Source organism: Dermacentor silvarum, chromosome 3 (assembly GCF_013339745.2).
Source record: "Dermacentor silvarum isolate Dsil-2018 chromosome 3, BIME_Dsil_1.4, whole genome shotgun sequence".
In the NCBI taxonomy this organism is placed as follows: domain Eukaryota; kingdom Metazoa; phylum Arthropoda; class Arachnida; order Ixodida; family Ixodidae; genus Dermacentor; species Dermacentor silvarum.
This window is the reverse complement of record NC_051156.1, coordinates 186,709,722-186,723,842: the sequence shown is the minus strand read 5'-3', so window position 1 is coordinate 186,723,842 and position 14,121 is coordinate 186,709,722. Positions and strand designations below refer to the sequence as shown.

Below are 14,121 nucleotides of genomic sequence, written 5' to 3'. Positions count from 1 at the left end.
TCGTGTGGCGGCGAACAGTTCCAGACCTGGGGTCACCTTCAGCGCACCAGCGTCTGTTAAGGCGGAGGACATCGAACGTTAGAACAGCCCGCGCCGTGACAGACCACAATGGAAATAATTATTCGATCGGTCATTCTGAGTTTATAAGACAGACAAAGGGAGGTTTGTCAATAAACCCGTAATATTATGCTCGGAAGACGAAATCCCACCTTTTGCTGGAGCCGAATTAAACTGGCATACATGTCCAGCATGTCAACTCGGAAAACAACAGTACACGTCCAACCCACGAGCCTAGATTTGTTACTTTAGTTATTGTTTACGACTACAATAACTAAAGCCACAAAAAAGCGAACGGAAAGGGAATTGCTCAAAGCGGACGCCTTTTATCTTAACATTTAGCGCAAGCAAGCGAAACAAGCGGCAAACAGTGATCTGCGACAAAATTTGTCAGGTACCGCTGCCGCCGGGGAACTGGATTGACGCACGCGTTGACACGATTTCTCGCGCTAACCCCCCAGTGTTGACATTGTTGACAGGCTATGAACCTTACTCCCGGAGTCGAGGCTGCGTTTGAGACTGACATGGCAGTCGCAAGGAGGTTCTGACGTGGAGGGGCAACCGCGGTGATCGCGCTCCCGCTGACTCACCGCGGTGCCCCAAAATGTTGGCAGTTTGCATATGCCTGGCAGCGTCTGAGAACGATAGAGTCATGAGCGCCGCCAGTGGCATCGGAGGCTTCGCATCTCGACTATTCGAATTGCGAGGGTTCTGTGAACGCGAATCGATTTAACTGTGAATTAAGCTGCGAATGACTGTTACATAGTTAATGTGCATTGCGTGGATATAAAGGAACTCCAGAGTATCATAGCGACAAATTTTACACGGGAAGGGTTTTCTGATTGCAGTACCGAGCCGCAAACGATGAATCAGCGTTCGTAAAGATCAGCCAGTATATAATGTACGCGGGTTAGGAAATTCAAGGCAAGGGTTCAACGTAAAGTAATTCTGAACACTTGCAATTTAGCTAATTTTCTTGTTTTCTTTTCATTTATTTATTTATTTATTTATTTATTTATTTATTTATTTATTTATTTATTTATTTATTTATTTATTTATTTATTTATTTTGCCACTGACAATTTAAGTTTGCAGCCGTTGGTTCAGCTTTGTGCTGTGTCTGCAAGTAATCGTTTCTTTTAGGATGTCTGGAGTGCGCACTCGCCGTTGATATTACGGTGTACATTTCTTATGCCATATATTTATGTGACATGCTAACCATTTTTGTTGTGTTACCATTGTGATTGTAAACGTACGCCAGTATATTATACCATGCAGTTAATTTGTATTTTTATTGAATCCCGCTCCCCCTCTCTAATGCGTTCGGCCGCTGAAGGTGATAAATAAAGATAAATATATAGGCCACGTTTGTCTGCAACCACGGGCTGAAAAGTCTGTCTTAACACATGCCATATATTTGCCTAGCGATAAGGTAAGTACCAATGTTACGCTGTCCTCGTGCGTTTGCCGTGCTGCTTCATCAGCTGCAACATTCGCGGGGATATTGCTGTGACCAGGTATCTCCTCAAACATAATAGGTGGTGTCCAAAACCCGACATCTGTGACGTGTTTCCGGCTTCCTCAATCGCTTCCGCCGCATGCCAGCAAACGCATAGCCGGCAAATGCATACACTTCAAGATCCGCATTCTTTATCGACAGGGCGCCGCCAGTGAAACATGGATTAGGACACTACATATTCAACAATGTTCTTCGTCTGTTGTAAACTCATTTGTAGTTTCATGAAAATAAAGCCTAGTTCTGCACACTGTTATTGACATTACCAGGAAATGATAACCCTGCCTCAGAATCGCACGTGCAGGATAACCTATTCGACCCCTCTGTTTACTGAATTTGTGCGTTATGGTACAGATATTTCTTTATCATGAATCGGTATGACAAGAACTACTGCTTTATTTGATGACGTCGCGTGTAGTAGGTTATACGACTGTTTATGGTTACATTCTGGTATGACAAATGCGGATTTACAAGAATTAGCTTGAAGGGAACCATCTGTACACGCTTGAATGTAACCCGGCATCTGTAGTATCTCTGACACAGTGCCACTTGTTGCGCGGAAAACATAAACCTGGCCTTGAATGCGATAGCATTTATAGCCCTGATAAGACAAAGACTCCCGTAAAGCCATTCTTCAGGCAGCGAATCTTAATCCACTCCTGCTTAGGCTGCACTATGGATTGTAGTATTTTGTTTAATAAGAACTCTACAAATAAGAGCGCAGAAGTACGACGCAGATACAGTATGTCATACTGTTGCTCCGTCAATATATGTATGACACGCTGTGTCTCTGCATCGACGTTCTTTCTAGCTTTATATGCCTGATAATGCGTAGTCAACTTGATCACTTACATATAAACCCGCAAAGCCCAGCGGCCCGGCATTTCCTCAGTTTCAACTCCGTTTCCCCGCTATATAGTATATTAAAAAGAAAAAAGAAAACTTGTAATCAATGCGTAGCATTAGGAGTGTCAAAGTGGAAAAGTGCATGTGCGGGAAGCCGGTCACGCGGTAGAGGTATATATATATATATATATATATATATATATATATATATATATATATATATATATATATATATATATATATATATACCTATATGAGGTATATGATTAGCGGAATCAGAGCCAACTTGTGGACGACGGCGGACGCGCGAGCTGCGGAGCCCTTGAGCGCGGCCGGCCGAGACTGGAACCTGCTGGCAGTGGACATGAAGAGGCTGATGATGATGACAAATATATATATATATATATATATATATATATATCATAAGAAGCCAACAAGTACACCAAGGACAACATAGGGGAAACTACTTGTACTTACTAACTGAATTCAAGAAATGATAAATTAATGGAAATGAAAATGGAATGGTAAGTGGAGATCACCAGGGTCCGGCCTTCATCAAGAGCCGGACCCGGCCGGGTCCGGTTGATGAAGGCCGGACCCCGGCCGAAACGTCGAAATTAAATGTTTGTGCTTTGCTACGTGCGCCTGCAATTCTTTTAATTAATTCAACACCGGATCCGAAGAAATGCTTCCTTCAGTGAACTCCTGAACAGCACTTCGCAATGTGGTCAACGCGGTTTAAATCATGGATCCGGCATCCCAAAGAGGTTCAACGTAATGCTAACTCATTTCTCTCGCATTTACCGCTAAATCGCCCCCGAATTTCTTGCACTTCCCGCATTCCGTGGCGTATCTTACAGCGAAGCAGTAAAGGGCTAGGTTTCCCAGGATCGTGTCCGCGTGTAGAAAAAAAACCAACATCATCAGCATTCGCTTTGGCTCGATGTGCGTGGCGGTTTCTCGCCAGTTGTGCCTTAGCACAGGTGTCAAAAGGATGATGGATGGCCCATTGTTATACCCCTCGCCATAGCCGATGCCTCTTTCCCAAGTGTCGCGGTACTCGGCGGCGGCATGTCCCACCTATCGTTAGGCCTCTTTGTCTCGTGACGTAGAGATCGTGCTAGCGCTGTTATCAGCAGTTGCCCTTTGGACTCGCCATGGGACGGACGCTCGTTTAATCACATCTTCCAGGATCCTTACGTCAGGATCCTGATGATGCCGTGTAGTGTGCCGTGGCTATGAACGCTCTGGCTCATACGCTAGTCTATGATGATGGGGCGGACTTGGCGCAGCAAACGCACTACTTGGCCATTGCGCCGGGCGCCGGTGTCGTTTCTCTTTGACGAACATGCCGAAGACGCTAATATATATATAAATTCACTTTAGCAATACTTACTATAGCAGGCCCACCATAGTCTCAGCTTCGCTGGCTTCCATCTTCAAAGTATATGCGAAAGGGCTCTGAACTTTTTATTTCTGTTGCTGGACGATGGCACACGCGTGCAGCTGCGAAAACGAGATAAGCGCGGCCGCCTTTATCTCAGCAACCGGCTTATAATTGTGTTCCCTCGCTTTTGCGTCTCGTTTTTACGAACTGCATTAAACAACAAACCCCATGGGCCCTGATGCAAGAAGCGCCAGCGTCGGGCCTTTCGTATATAACTCCGCCAGTGGCTCTTTAAGAAGGGGCTCTGAACACTTCTCAGGCATCCGGCAGTCCCGAGTAAAAGCCGTAAAGTGTCCCCAGGATTCGCGAGGGTTACTGGAGGGCGCTCGCTGCGTCTCAACGCGGAGACTCCGCCGGATCAGGATGCTGGTTTTTTTTATTTCTGCTACGCCGGTGAAGCCCTCGACGAGCGGGATCGCTGCCAAGTGGTTTTAAGGCCTCGCGACGAGGACAACGATGACCCGGTTCCTGATCCCACCACGGCTGGGGTCTCTTCTATTCCGAGGTACTTGCGTCCTCCTCATGAGACTGCAGGCGCAAGAAAAAGAGCCGCCGCCGCCGCTTCCGTGGCCCTTGGCATTGTCTCGACACTGCTGTATACACCCGGATTTGGGTGCAGCGTGTGTTTCTCTATAGCTTTGTGGAAGCTGAACAGACAAGCTTGAAACAGACTAGAATTGCTGTATATGGTGGTGGTGGTGATGATGACGTCGTTAAAGGCGAGGTTGAGATTGGAGCAGTCTAGAGTTGCTGTATATATTGGTGACGACGGTGCTACAGGCGAGGTTAAGCCTGGAAGAGCAGGCCGGCGATCGCTCCGCCTGAGCGTCTCTCTTCCCGCGTCAAATATGTCACCGCGAGTCGATAGGACCAGTCCCCCGTAGATGATGGGAGAAGAATGCGCGACACTTGCTTGCGCAGTATCCGCGGTCCTTTCGGGAAGACTGTCTGTTCTACACGCTTATGAGGAAACCCTCTTCTTCTCACGCTGTCCGGAAGCCTCCTCCTTTCAGAACAGAAGCGCTTGCAGGACCAGGTGGAGTGATCTACGTGCATTATCCCGCTTACCAGCACAGACCACCAAGATAGCACAAGGCCTGTTCACTCCGATCCATGACGTCATGCTACCTGGCTAGACGGCCACAGAATCTAATGGGGATGCTCCCGAGTAAGCAGAGGTGATCTCGACGTCACCGCTTTCGTCACGCCAGGCTTGGCAATGGAAATTTAGGGCCAGGTATCATGACGTCATAGATCGGATTGAACAGAACTTGTGCAATCTAGGTGGTGTTGGTTCATCATACCGTCGTCAGTAAGCCGTAAGTGCGTCTTGTTACCCACCCTGCCTTCTCCTTCTCCTCTCTCTATCTCTCTTGAAAAGACTAGAATGTGGCGAAGGAATTACGCCGGATACAGGAACGGCGTTAATAAAGTCTTTGGTAGGTTTCGAGCACGGGGCTTTAATGCTGTCATCCGAGGCCTCTATCCTTGGGTTCAGCCGCAGAAGTGTTCGCACCACATTCCGGAATCATCTTACTTAACTCAGCTAGATTAATTCTTCTTGTTTCTATTTTTTCTTTATTTGAACGTTTTGGGTTGATCTTGTTCTTGTTTTTTTTTTTTTTTCACGCACCGTAGACTTTCGATCTGAAGGTGTCACGTCCCAACCTGTCGATCGACCACGTCCTTGTCCGCTTCTCTTGAATGCACGGTTCGTGGCCATTGCTCCACCGTCGGTACGCGCTAGCGACATTGAGGTTAATAACAACAAAACTCAATCGGAACCCTGCCTTACATAAACTTTCTTTTGCACAGAGTGCCCTACAAGATTTACTCGAGAGAACCCTGGCTCTAGTTTATACGGGAGCTACAATGCAACAAATTTCATTCAAATCGATCTGGAGGTAGTTTCATAGAAGTGTTTCTGCGTTAAGGGTGCATATATTTTTGCCGTGTTTATATTAACTTTAGTAGAAAACTAAGTGCCATCTTACGCCTGCCAAAAGGCGTCGAGTGTTAAACGCGTAAGCATTTCTTTGCCTACCCAACGAGAAACCTGTCCGTCCGTCACGTAAGACGAATGCAATGGCTCATACCCCCGTACTAAGCAAGCGAAAAATACAATGGAGGAGGAGGAGGAAAAACATTTATTAAGAAAAAAAAAAGAACAAGTAGGTGTCTTCCTGCTTGTGCTGGGCGGTGCCCTCAGTCCAGGGCTCATGCGGCTCTTGCTGTCTCCCGGACCCGCCACACCAGTTGTTGCTGGTCACGAGGGTCCGTGCTAGTTAGCACGGCCTCCCACTGCTCGGGTGTGGGGTTGGGTATGATGCAATGACACATATTCCGGGAGAAGGCTGAGGCTACTACAAGCGCTCGCAAAGTGAAGCGAACACTGCATGCATTCATTGAAATCGCCCATACAACACACAGAACAGGATACGTTTCAATAAAGAACAAGCTCAAAACAAGCATCCGAACCATCAATAGAGCATCGCATAACCCCCTCAGCAGTTCCAGTGGTGGTTTTGCAGCAGCTTCACTGGACGTCCACTTTCGCAGGTTGATCACGACCGATAAGAGTTGAAAAGGGTTGGATTGAGTCCGATAAGGTTGATAACGACCGATAAAGCTTGATATGTGTTTAAGCTGGTCGAATAAAGTTTCATAATATTGGTAATGACATCGCGCTGCGTGGAGACGAGCAAGTGGCGCAATGTTTACGCATACTTAGACAACTCTGCAGTGGAGTTTCTGCGTGAATCGTTTTCATCCTTCATAACCATTCACTTGTGCGAGGAGCCGGCTGCAGTCTTTACGGCACTGCAACTGTTTCAGAACGTGCGCGCGCTCCACGTTGCGCGCCAATTGTAAACTCTCGGCGCCGCATTGCCAGACGCCACAGTCGCGAGTGACTGAGCGCTCGAGCGCTCCTCAACGAGCGGGTCGTTTAACCCTGTTTAGAAAGGCCCCTTGCACTCACGCCTGCTTCGACGCATGTCGGCGGAAGCAACGCATTGCGCCGTCTCAGCCGGAGCGGATGCAGCCAATGACGGCGGCGCTTCGTGGCGGTCGCGGCTAGTTCTGGCTAGTCGTGGCTAAATCACGGATTGCGTTGCCTCCCGCAGCAGCGCGCCCGCTGTGAGCGCAGCGTTGAACGGTGCAGTGTGTAGCAGCCGAGGGCTCGCGTTGACCCGGGAGGAGCGGAAGAGGAAAAATTGATTGTGGTGTTTTACGTACCGAAACCATGATATCATTATGAGGAACGCCGTAGTAGGGGGATTCCGGATTATTTTCGACCACCAGCTAGGGCAGGTATTCTGTAAGGGTCCGCCTTGTGGGCATGTCCATTTCGTCTGCTGCTGAAGTGCTCATTGGCTGTGGCGCGTGCTAAAGCGCACCCCAGCCCAGCCACTCAGAACTTCAACAGCAGACGAAATGGCCATGCATGTCCACTAGATGGACCCTTACAGAATGCCTCCCCTGGCGTTCTTTATGGCGCGCCCAATGCATGGTACACGCGTGTTTGTACACGAATGCATGAACACGTCGATGCGACCATGATCAAGGACAAATATCAGAGGTGGATCCGACCAACGGCTCACAGCTGCGATCCGAGCTTGTCTCTTTCCTGGCATTCAAACGGGACAGCTATACTCCATAGCTAGCCCAGTGACCGGGGTCCAGCGTCAGCGGTCCCAGTCACTGGGCCGCTGACATTACGTCATTCCCTTCCCCTGAACCCTTTCCCTAAGACAGGCTCCTTATCTGGAATCAAGGATAATTACATGTTCCATGCTAACGTATATGTACCCAAATCTAAGCACAAGAGCTTTTTTCGCACTCGAAGCTGCAGTCATTGCGTGACCCTATACTCCGTCAAGAACTTGACTTACTTTTAGAAAGTTGTGCTGGACGCTAGAAGCTCGTAATATCGCATCGTTGATCGCACAGCCGAAATATTTCCTTCATACAAGAAACACAAAGACCTTTCTAACCCGCCGTTGTTCGACAAAGCGTCACAAGATGCTGCGGCCAGCGCTGTTACTATCCACGTCCTCTGGTGCTCCGATATGCCGTTAACTCTGATGAGTTCACGGAAAGCCTAAAAGACTCCGTAACATTCAGTGACCTTCACTCATCTGGCTGCGGTCCAAAGAGCAAAGCTATCAAAAAACCATCGGCTCCCATGCTTTCTGCGTGCCGGCACAAATGAATATTAATAATAATAAGTTAAAAAAAGAAAAAAAAAAGATGAGCGGTTCTCTTAGCAGACAACCCCTACACCTTCTGCACACAAACATCTCAGAGCCCGCATTTATTGTCGGAATAGCGGAAGTCGTGAAGTCAGCTGGATCCGAGATACTCGCGCAAAATTTATGAGTAGGAAAAGGGCCGCGAGGAAAACAGCCAACGAGTGCAGACGCCAACGCGAAGAAATGGTGAGAGAGAAAAGAAAAAGAAATCAATACATAAACGACAAAGCACTGTAAGCGGCGGTTTCGAGAGAGAAGCTTCGAGACCACTGTTAGAGGGACGGGATGAAGAGGAAGATGAAGACGAGGAGAGGACGCTACTCTATACACGCGGTGGAAGGAAGAGCGGCATCCGCAGATCGATTCGGAGCGAAGGAGCGTCACGTCACAACAGAACACACCGCTTCCTTTACGCCCTTTGCCTGCTTTTTCGAAGCGTTCGCTTCTCCCATTCCAGAAGTCTCTTTAAGTGCGCGGAGAAATACGACTTGATCCGGAAGAAGGAGAACAAGATATTCCAAGAAGAAAAAAAAATAGCAGGAACGTAATAAGTGCAGAACGAGTGGTTTGCGCATCTACATGCAGGGAGTGCACGTTCGGTGTATTATGAAAAATAAATGACACGGTGAACTAAAACACGAGGAATGTTTGGTTCCGCTCACTACACAGCGGATGACGTATAATGACACGTAGCCGCCCAGAAACGTCGCGTTGTAGCGGCGGTTGCTTACGTAACGGTTGTTTTATCATTGTTGTTATTATTATAGGCACCGACTGCTCACTTCTTTTTCCTGATACAGTGAATATTGAACTCCAAGTTAGTTAATTCTGGGGTTTTGCGTTCTAAGATCTTGATATGCTTACGAGAGAAGTCGTAGCAGGGGGACTTCGGACCAATTTTGACCACCTGAAGTTCTTTGACGTGCACCTAAATCAATACAGCGTTTTTGCATTTCGCCCCCATCGAAATGCGGCAGCCATGGTCGGGAATCGAACCGGCGACCTCGAGCTTAGCAGCGGAAAGCCATAGCTGCTAAGCCGCCGCGGCGGTTGAATAGCGAATTCTCGTTATAACGAAATCGCTTTATACGAATTATCGCTCTAATCAAATTTTCCCGCCGTCTCGGCCGAAATTCCTGTGTTTTACATATTCTAAATGCACTTGCGGGTGGATTCCGATTATTACAAAGCTGGCGAAACTTACACGGGAGCCAATACGAAGGCTGGAAAATGATGAGAAAGGGGTAGAGGGGGAACCTCTCCCTCCACTGACGTCCACGCGAAATAACGGCTTTTTTTTTTTCAACACACATTCGTTTTGCGCTCTTCCACCAAAAGCATGGTCACGTCACGCTTGACCTTATGGGAGTAATTGGAATCAGCGTTTAGCGCGACCGAGCACCGGCGACAGTCCGTGTTACATTGAGGCCAGGTTGGGGGCTACCAAGCTTTTTTTTTTTTTTAATCTGGCGTGTCAGTCGGTTAATTATTGCCTTTTCACATTTTCTGAGAATCAAGCGAGCAAGCAGCGCTTCTATGCTCGTCCCTTTGTGCCATTTCCGTTTTCCAGTGCTAGTCCAGAACCATTACTTCCTTGAATTCAAAATTTAAGCACCTCAAGAACCTTTCAGTATATTCTTGAGGTAGGTATGGCAGTTTTTAATAACGTATACCCCTTCTTGTTCCGGTGAGTTTTTTTTTTTTTAACGAGTGTTACCTTGATGCCTCATTTTTTTTTTAATAGAATGCAATAGATCACCGTTTCATGAACGCCTTTACTATACGAAGGACGTGTACAGCAAAACAGACAAAAAGGCCTCGCCAGCTTTCTGTCTTATACGTGTATTGGAAGCTCCAATACAACGACGAATTTCGGAAGGAATTTGCCTGTCTAAGGAGATAATCTACGCGTTTCCAGCCACACGTTAGTATTTTGTGTGGAACCAATGAACCTGCGCAAGTGGTGGTTATCGTGATTCTTTGAAATCAATATCTAAGCAGGGTCGGATTAAACGTTTATGCTTCAGCACGCTTATTTTGTATCATTCTGATCTAAGGTACGTGACCTTGATAGCGAACTGACCTCTATAAGATAAGATATTGCGGTTCCCGCTCTCTTCGTGGTAAAGGCGTTTGACGGCACTCACTTAAAAGTCAGCGATAACGTGTTGTTTTCGGCCATTTGTCCTTGCTTCGTTTGTGCTCTCGCGAACATTCAAAATGGACGAGGACAAACAAGGCTCACGCGTGGTCCATGTAGTGTTTGAACGATCATCGGTGGGTAGCATACGGACAGCTAACAAAAAACACTCTTTCAGCTCATACACAACATAGCGTTTCACGACACACAGCCACATGTAACACATGCCACACATTATGCCTTATGGCAAGCCTCCATCGAAAAGCGTTAGTGTAGCGGTTAATTAAATGTTATAAAACTAAATGCGTTGCGCACAGTTACGTGTATCATCCCGCAATGTTTGTGCTTGTGCACCGGAGGACTGAATGAGTTTTGGGGTTATACGTGCCAAAACCACGCTTTGATTATGAGGCATGCCGTAGTGGGGGACTCGGGATTAATTTTGACCACCAGGAAACCTTCAACGTGCTCCCAATGCACGGGACACGGGGGAACCGAAGAGGTCAAGATTTTACCACCAAGCTATTTTTATATTTCTGTACTGAACCATTCACATGCTATGCTGAAATGCTAACGCAAATGCGAAGAGCAGAGAAAGCTTCGGTTAACAGAGAGAGAGAGAGAGAGAGAAAAAGAAATTGCACCGATGCTCAAATGACCTTTCCATGAGAGTCTGCGGCATAATATTCACTGCTTGCAGCAGGAGTGAAGCGAAATACTCTTTAAATTCGCTTAGAAAAAGCCCGAACGTCACGTGCTTGAACAGCTGAAACTATAATGCTAAGTCGCGAAGCGAACGCAAGCGGATACGGCGCTAATTAAGAGCGCCTTCGCAATAAAGGAGACTGCGCCCCTGTATACACAGCCGGCTATGAATTTTTTTTTTCAGATGAGGTTTCTTTACGAGCTCATGTTTGTAAAGAAATATAAGCCGCCTAATTAGGAGCGCCGATGTCACGTTCCTTTGTACCACAATTTTGAATCTCATTATATAAGCCTTCCTTGGGGTATAAACATTTATGGGGTCCTCCTCGTAATTCGGCATCGCGAAACATTTTTTCCAGCTTCTTTCGGGTGAACGCTTCCCCTATCTAAGTGAGTCCACTAATCTTCTTAAAAGCGCATTCACCTCGCTCGCCTTCGGTAGAATTAACGGTCATAACAACGGTCCCAGCAGATGCGAGGCGCCGAGGCTGTACGCTGACGTCACAAGTGGAGACGCCTTTAATTCTCTCGCTCAGCGTCATCAATGCGCTTCCCCTGGGATTCCGGCAGGAGAGATGACTTTCTATTTTATTCCTTTTCGCTCTTGACTGTTACGGCACTCGCCTCGGACAAGCACAACGTGTTGTTACTGTTGTTGTTTTTGTTGTTCCTGTTGTTTTCGTTGTTGTTGTTGTTGTTGTTGTTGTTGTTGTTGTTGTTGTTGTTGTTGTTGTTGTTGTTGTTGTTGTTGTTGTTGTTGTTGTTGTTGTTGTTGTTGTTGTTGTTGTTGTTGTTGTTGTTGTTGTCGTCGTCGTCGTCGTCATGCCCTTTCTCCTCCTTCTTTTCTTCTTCTAAATCAAATTTTTGAATTCGTGCTCATTTACCTTCACTATCCAACCGGCTTAAGTCCACCATAGCCGCTTAGGGGCACGGTGGAGCTTACACTCACGACGCTTTCATTTTTATGATTAATAATATTTGAGCAAGTTCAGGAAAGTTGAAGAAATGTGATACAGGGGTGAGTGGGATAAGGAGTTGAAGAACGTTTATATATATATATATATTGTGGCAGCAGTGGCTGCATCGGTTTGTGCCATGACTGGTCTTGGCGAGCACAAACGTCGACCAGAGCGGAGCTCCAGGGGTGACCGGTAGAGCAAGAGGACGAAGAAAGCAACGCACGCCCCACCACTTGTGAGACGACGCCCGGGACGAAGGCAGAGCTCTTGTATTTCAACACAGCGCGAGCCAGCCAACGAGCACCAACCCGACAAATGATGATGATGATTATGAGTATGGGTACATACAGATGAAGACGATGATGAACTCCACAGTTAACGCTCACAATATATATATATATATATATATATATATATATATATTGATTTTCTTTTCCTTTTTTGCATTGTTGAATCATAGTTTACTAATACAAATCAACGTATTTTGCTTTGTAGGGACTCTCTAAATGTTATTTTTCAGTCCCCTGGACAGCTTGCTTGCTTTTGTAGCTTCACTGTCTCTCTCTCTGAGACGCTACTTCTATAAAGAGCGGCTATGCAATTAACCCTTGAATTATCTCCGCTGGTTGTCGCCAACTAAGGGAGCTATAGAAGAACGACCTGCGAAGAAAAAGACCGAGAGAAACGGGAATACAAGAGAGTGTGTAACCTTTGAGACGGAGACGACAGCAGCCATACAACGCGGACGGCAGCCGCGCGAAGATCACAAGTGGTGGCAGCCTGCGAAAAACAAGAACACGGTGTCAATGACTGGGGCTCACCAGCGACCGTTGTTTTCTTAACGCAACAGCTTTTATTCATGTGTACGTTTGGCATTTTATTGAAAAGTAACCATTGCTCGTTATCTTACGTAATGGAATACTATCCGTACGTGCTTAAAGAAAAAAAAAATTGTGCAGAAACCATCGACGATGATTGTCAGTGCAAGCGAATAGCGCGCATGAACGAACGAACGAACGAACGAACGAACGAACGAACGAACGAACGAACGAACGAACGAACGAACGAACGAACGAACGAACGAACGAACGAACGAACGACCGTCTGCCTTGCCGAGTCCGACAACCAACCACCGACCAACCCTAAAGTCCCTAGACTTTCTCCTCGCAAAAAAATATCTAGGGACCTTAAAGAAAGCAAAAAAAAATATCTAGTGACTTTAACCAACCCCGAACACAACCGAAAGGGCCAAAGAAAGCTATTCACTTGGAAAGAAAGAAAGAACGAAAGAAATAAACAAATAAAGAAAATACACGATGTAGGGGGTGAATGTACTCGTGTGCACACGTCACTACGCCCTGAAAGCACTCGAAGAAAGGATGAAAAGGAAAAAGAAAAAAAAAGAAAAGAAAGAAAGAAAAGCGGGAGTCTCCAACCAGGAATGTGTGCGCGACGACGTATGTATACCATTGTAGATTTGTGTGCAAAGAGGCGTCGCCGCCACGAATGACCTCGTCCAAGACTATTATAAAGCCGCAAAGTCAAGTGAAGCCGAAGCCAAGCCGCTGCCAAGCGGAGAAGAGCTATAGGAAACGGTGTAGTGACGCCACGCCCCGGCGGAAGTGATGGGTTTGCGTCACGCGCCCGCACCTTATATATACCAACACGAACAGACGAAGATAAACGAGTAGCGGTGAAACACAGCGCCCATACCTAACTAGGAACGATGTACAATATCTCATTGCATTTACACGCTTTGGCGTTCATGTCTTCGCGCCGTACGTTTACACGTCACACCCTGGCAAACAGCGCGACGAAATATATGTGAGCGAACGCCCGACGAGCGCGTTTTCGCTTCCTGCCATCGCTCTTGGTTGAGCTCGACGGCTGATATTGCGAAGTTCCTAACCCGTACAAAAGTGGTTAAATAAATTCTGTCGTCTTTCTGTCGACTTTTCGTTGCTCTTAGTAGAGTACCTACTGCGATTTAAACGAATGTTATGTGTGTGTCAAGTATCGTGCGTCCCGTGTCTATCAAATCATTTATCACCGCGTCCACCTGGAGCAGCCTACCAAGTGAGTAAACCAGACAGAACCTCTCCGGTCTTCATCACTCACTCACTCACTCACTCACTCACTCACTCACTCACTCACTCACTCACTCACTCACTCACTCACTCACTCACTCACTCACTCACT

At 46.9% G+C, this 14,121-nt stretch overlaps 1 protein-coding gene across 3 annotated transcripts in view; it reads right to left on the bottom strand.

Moving 5' to 3' along the window:
• The window catches only part of LOC119446253 (uncharacterized), a 422,545-nt gene that overhangs the window by 148,644 nt on the left and 259,780 nt on the right, over positions 1-14,121 (bottom strand). Inside the window, exon 2 of one of the 3 annotated variants that reach the window (XM_037710637.2) lies at positions 12,632-12,702. The exons of the other annotated variants lie outside the window; for them this stretch is intronic. Within the exon in view, the coding sequence (XP_037566565.1) occupies positions 12,632-12,658 (27 nt within the window). The 5' untranslated portion in view covers positions 12,659-12,702. The remainder of the gene's footprint in view (positions 1-12,631; positions 12,703-14,121) is intronic. 3 annotated transcript variants of the gene reach the window in all.